This window comes from Scomber japonicus, chromosome 23 (assembly GCF_027409825.1).
Source record: "Scomber japonicus isolate fScoJap1 chromosome 23, fScoJap1.pri, whole genome shotgun sequence".
Taxonomy (NCBI): Eukaryota; Metazoa; Chordata; class Actinopteri; order Scombriformes; family Scombridae; genus Scomber; species Scomber japonicus.
In genome coordinates, this window is record NC_070600.1 from 17,120,090 (window position 1) to 17,125,147 (window position 5,058).

At 43.3% G+C, this 5,058-nt stretch overlaps 1 protein-coding gene across 3 annotated transcripts in view; it reads right to left on the reverse strand.

Moving 5' to 3' along the window:
* Positions 1-461: 461 nt before the first annotated feature.
* The window catches only part of bltp3b (bridge-like lipid transfer protein family member 3B), a 40,523-nt gene continuing 35,926 nt past the window's right edge, over positions 462-5,058 (reverse strand). For all 3 annotated transcript variants that reach the window (XM_053314236.1, XM_053314235.1, XM_053314234.1), the window contains 4 exons: positions 4,522-4,781; positions 4,002-4,104; positions 3,651-3,826; positions 462-2,401 (listed from right to left, as the gene is read on the reverse strand). In XM_053314236.1, the coding sequence (XP_053170211.1) occupies positions 2,273-2,401; positions 3,651-3,826; positions 4,002-4,104; positions 4,522-4,781 (668 nt within the window). In that variant the 3' untranslated portion in view covers positions 462-2,272. The remainder of the gene's footprint in view (positions 2,402-3,650; positions 3,827-4,001; positions 4,105-4,521; positions 4,782-5,058) is intronic.

The following is a 5,058-nucleotide window of genomic DNA, read 5'->3' on the forward strand; positions in this document are numbered from 1 at the left end:
TTCAGCCAACATTGGTTTCAGTTTAGCAGTTTAAGGCCTTCAAAATGATTTTAACCCTTTCCATCAATCAAACACAAAACAATAGATTGATGATAACAGGTTTGCCAATAAATTCAAACTAAAAACTTACAAATGCAACACTTTTTTAAACTGGATAACTTTTATTTTCATCAATATTTCAGCAGCTTTGACAGACAAAATACAACTTATTACTTATTGTGTCTTTTTCTTCCTCCACAAGTTGTCTGCGATAGTCGAGTTTCCCAAAGAGGAGGAGGAGGAGGAGGAGGAGGAGGAGGAGGAGGAGGAGGAGGAGGGCTGTGATTAGTGAGGCAGGGCCGAGTGAAGGAAAAACCAAAGTGAAACGTAAAGTCTTCACAACAATCCTCCCTCCCACATTTCAAGTCTGGATACCACATTTGTGCAGAGAACTTCCTCGTGTTCCATCTTTTTTTTCTTTCTTTTCTTAAATTAACGGGAATCAGAAGAAACTTTTAAGAGACAGAAATTGAAATGAACTGGGCCAGGTTGAAATACAGATTAGATGACAGTTGCATAACGTGGACTGATGATGGGTGTACAGGATTAACCGTTTAGTGTGAGAGCAAAACTTTCAGGATCGGACCTTTTCGGGCGTCCATATATAGTCTTTTGTGCTGTGCCAAAAGCATGTGCTGTTAGAAAAGTCATTTTTTTTTAACAACATCTACTCAGGGATTTCCCCCTGAAGTCGTCACACAGGCATGAAGCATGAAACAGCAGCAGATACGGGCAAAGCTTGTCCATGAGAAATTACACAGGAAAGATTATGCAAATCTAGAAATTTACATAAAGACACACACACACACACATTTATGTAGTCAGGCAGCTTCAGTGTGCCCTTATTTTCCCACTCCTCCTTTTTAGACGGGAGTTGTTTTTCTAGATCAGCGGTTTTCAACCTGGGGAATATGTTACATTCACTGACTAGACACCCAGTTAGAGAATGTATAAGAATGACTATACTGCTCCTAAATTTCACACTCTTCTGTTAATCTGCCAATCTACAGTATAGATAGTTATGATATAACTACTTCTTATATGATGGGGATCCCTGAGACTACACCTGATTAAATTCAGGTCCGCAGCCTAATGCGTATCAATTTGAGGGTCTTCCACACCCAAAAAGGTTTAGATCCACTGGTCTAGATTGCTCTCCCGCCCATCGTCGGGCTATTAACTCTCGTCCTCTCTTTCAGTTCCGGTTGTTGTATTTACAGTGCCTCGATTTTAAAAGTGCTGCACATGTTAAGAAGCTATTTACACATAGAAAAATAGGAAGGGGGGAGTACAGACGTTACTGTGGCGGGAGGGTGGGGGGTGGGGGGGAGGTGCATTTTGCTGACAAAGCCGTGGAACGTGACAGATATAAACTTTATCCTCTACTTGTAATGAAATGCTTGTTCTGGCTGACACTCACACACACACACACACACAGAAACACACACACATCCACATTCAACTGAAACACTGCATAACCATTCAGAGTTCTGTAGAAAATAGTTATGTGTTCACATTCTTATACAATGTACACTGTACACACTCTGAGGACAAGTAAAGAGTATGATTCATGACTTGTCCAAATATGAAAGCACTAAATTAAGTTAAACTTCAGTGTAGTGCAAAATAAGTCTTTTGTTTTTTTTGTTTTGTTGAGACATTCTTCTGAAGGTGTGACATTCAAGTGTTCCTTCATACCTAGAATGAAGCTGATTAGCTGTGATCTTTTTATTTTTTTAAATTTTTTATCTTAACTAACACAACAGGAGCAGTGTGGGAGGGGTATTCTGTAGGCACAACCATGAATATAGATCCGCTTCATTCTCTACATCCTCTTCCACACACACACACGCACACACACACACACAGAGTTCCACTTAATGTCATTTCTCCCTTTTCAGCTCTCTCCACAGTCCAAAACTGTCAAGTGTAGAACATAAAAACGATGAGAATGTAAAATGGTGTATTTTTGAGTCTTCACAGACTCTGCATTGCTTAATGAAAGGTATTCATTAGTCTTAAGTCACGTGGTGGCTCGCTGAACACATAAGCACACAAAGAGAGTTATCGCAATCAAGAAAATCCCTCTCTGCCTTCGCACGTCGATGTTGCCGTGAATTATTTTCGCTGAGCCTTCCACGCTCCCGCCCATCCGTGTCGGCCCTTATCTCTTTGGAGCAGTCGGTGGGGGGGGGGCTGAGCAACTGGCTCGCTTGGGAAGAGGGAGCGGAACCTAGCTGGTGCTGAATTTGAGGCTCTTCATGCGGTGCAGCAGCGAGTCCTTCTCCATCTGAGCCTCGGCCAGCGCCATCTTGGCTCGGGACAGCTCCACTTTTAAACATTCGTTCTCCTCGATCAGCATCTTTAAAAAATAAATAATGAAAAAAATGGTCACAGGGTTTCATATGTGTTGGTGGCTTGAAATAAATAACATTTAATGGAAATTTAAAAAATGTAGCCAAAAGCTCCAGTTTCCAGTCAGCCTCCCATTTCAGCGTGGTCAAAAATGGACTTTCCAATCCTAGATCAAATAATAAATCATATCTGAAAAAAGAGGCATTGGCACAGAGACAGTATGTCCTGTCTAAATCTTAAGAAGTTTTAGACAAAGAAAGTTATTCCCTCACTTTTCATTTCTCTGTGTGTATGAATCTATCCATTTCTAAGTTCTTTTGTCTACATATAAAACCTTGACTTCTGTGGAGTCAGCTTTGTGAGGACACAGCTGCTTATATATTCTCCATACTAGCTCTGATGGGATCAGGGTGCGATGAAGTACCCTTTATATATATGGCATGCCAGCTTTGAGATGGGGTTAGCGAGGGGTTTGTTGTGCACTTCTCAACATTTCCTTTGTAGACTTTGTTTTCCTGTTTAAGAAAAGCTGACATGTGGAGGACACCGCAGATCAACAGGCAGACTATCTTAAAACCGACTCACCTAAAGAGTAACGGCATCATTTTGCTCAAAGACTTTAAAACAACTCTTTGTTTATGTGCTTGCGGTCATGCAAAAGAAAGACTGTTGTGTCTGAGAAGCAAAAGCAGAAGTAGCGTCATGTTTTTTTTGTGTGTGTTGAGCAAAACCTCATGAGGAGGAGGAGGAGGAGGAGGAGGAGGAGGTCAGGGTGGATGATTGAGAGTACAAACGTCCAACTTTTCCACCACAGAACCCTGCGTCTGAGTAGTTTCATAAACCAAAATCGAACCAAAACGCTTTCATTTGCCATTTTAGAAGTCTATGATTCCCCGTTGATCTGCTCTGTCAGTAAGATTTGAGGACTTGTTGGCCTTTAAAAGCATTATGTAACCGTATCAATTCATATTCATATCACGTATTTTGAGAACGTAATACTTGTATTTCGCATAAATTGATAAATATCACTCCCACTGTCAAATAAACTGGAGCCAAGCAGGGAACCGGAATAGCTTGGCAAAACCAAAATCTGGCATTTTATCTTTATATATCGGCCTCCGGAATAATCACTCATTCTTGTTCAGCGGTTTATCTTTGTAGGAGGAAGAGGAGGAGGAGGAAGATACATTTGACTGAAATCTCTAAAAAGTCTTTTATTTTGCTGCAGCATTGAGAAGTTTAGCATCCACCCTTACCTTTTCTCTAGAGGATGGAGGAGGGGTGGTTGGAGGTGGGGTGGGGGGCGGGGCTTGGGCTTGAGTTTGGGTTTGCGTGGCCTTCGTAATGCCGCCCGCAGCCTCGGGGACTGGACTCAGTGAGCTGTCAATCAACGCGCCCTCTTTCCGGGGTTTGGCCTCGGCTGCGTCTTCCACTGTGCGGAGGAAGAGACAACAGAAGGTAATTTGTAGGTGTGGATGTATCGAGCGTGGACTACAAAGCGTTTAATAGGGCATGTTGTATAACTGTAGTGAATCAGCACTGAAGTGGAGGTGGAAATGTGAAGATGTGTGTGTGTGTGTGTGTGTGTGTGTGTGTGTGTTTGTCACCTCCTATAGAAAAGGACCCATCGTCTCTCCTGTGTATGACGAGACTGTCAACGTGCAGGGTGATCGGCGTCGAGTCGGAGGGATTGTCACGGGGGCCGTCATCCTGCGGGAGAGACGGTACATGATGTGTGTGAGAAGTAGAATATGTTTTGGTGTGTGTGAGTGTATGTGCGTGAGAGAGAGAGAGAGAGAGAGAGAAATTATTCACTTCCACATTCATTTCCACATCTCATCTGCTCACACGTGAAGGAACACAAGAGACAAGGTATAAAGGCCTCTCTGTGTCATTAAACATTTAGTTCAAATCCAAATTCCAATTAGGCTGCGATTCAAAATATTTAACTTGGAAATAGAAGCTGCAGCGCTGTATGACAGTGAGTTATGAGGTCTATTACTTCGACTCAATAGCACAAATATCCTGCTGAAATCTTGCAGGTGCAGCTCAGTAACAATAACCTCAGGGCAAAGCAAAAAGCAAAAACTCTGAGTGCAAGGAGCTAAAAACATCCAGGACTGTCACCTTTAAGTTGACGTGCGTGTCCCTGACGCTGATCTCCATGGGCAGGACCTGCGGCGCAGAGTCGTCCTCCAGGAAGTGGGCCAGGTTTTGCAGCGTGGACATCAGGAAGCTTGCCCGGTATCCGTGGAGACGAAGCTGCAGGAAGCCGTTGCGTTCAGCCAGCGGGGAGTGGGCCGCGGCGCAGGGCCCGCTCTCCAGCCGAGCCCGCACCTCCGGACTGTGGTAGCCCTTGACGGACGCGGAGCTGATGTCGCCACCAGCTGTGAGGAGGAGACGGAGTCGGCTGTTACTGCTGGTGTTACGTAGCTGAGTTTAATACAGAGATGATCAGCTCGACTAGATTTACACTGGACATTAAAATGCACACAATCTGAAATCTAATTTTGTTGGAAGAATTTAAAATATTTATTATTTACTGACTTTGAATTTGACAGTAAGCACGTCGTGATCTAATTTACATATTTGACAGTCTTAAAACCGTCTTAAAGAAAAAGCATCTGCATCATCTTTCCTGTGAAAACCACATCCTCCAGCTTC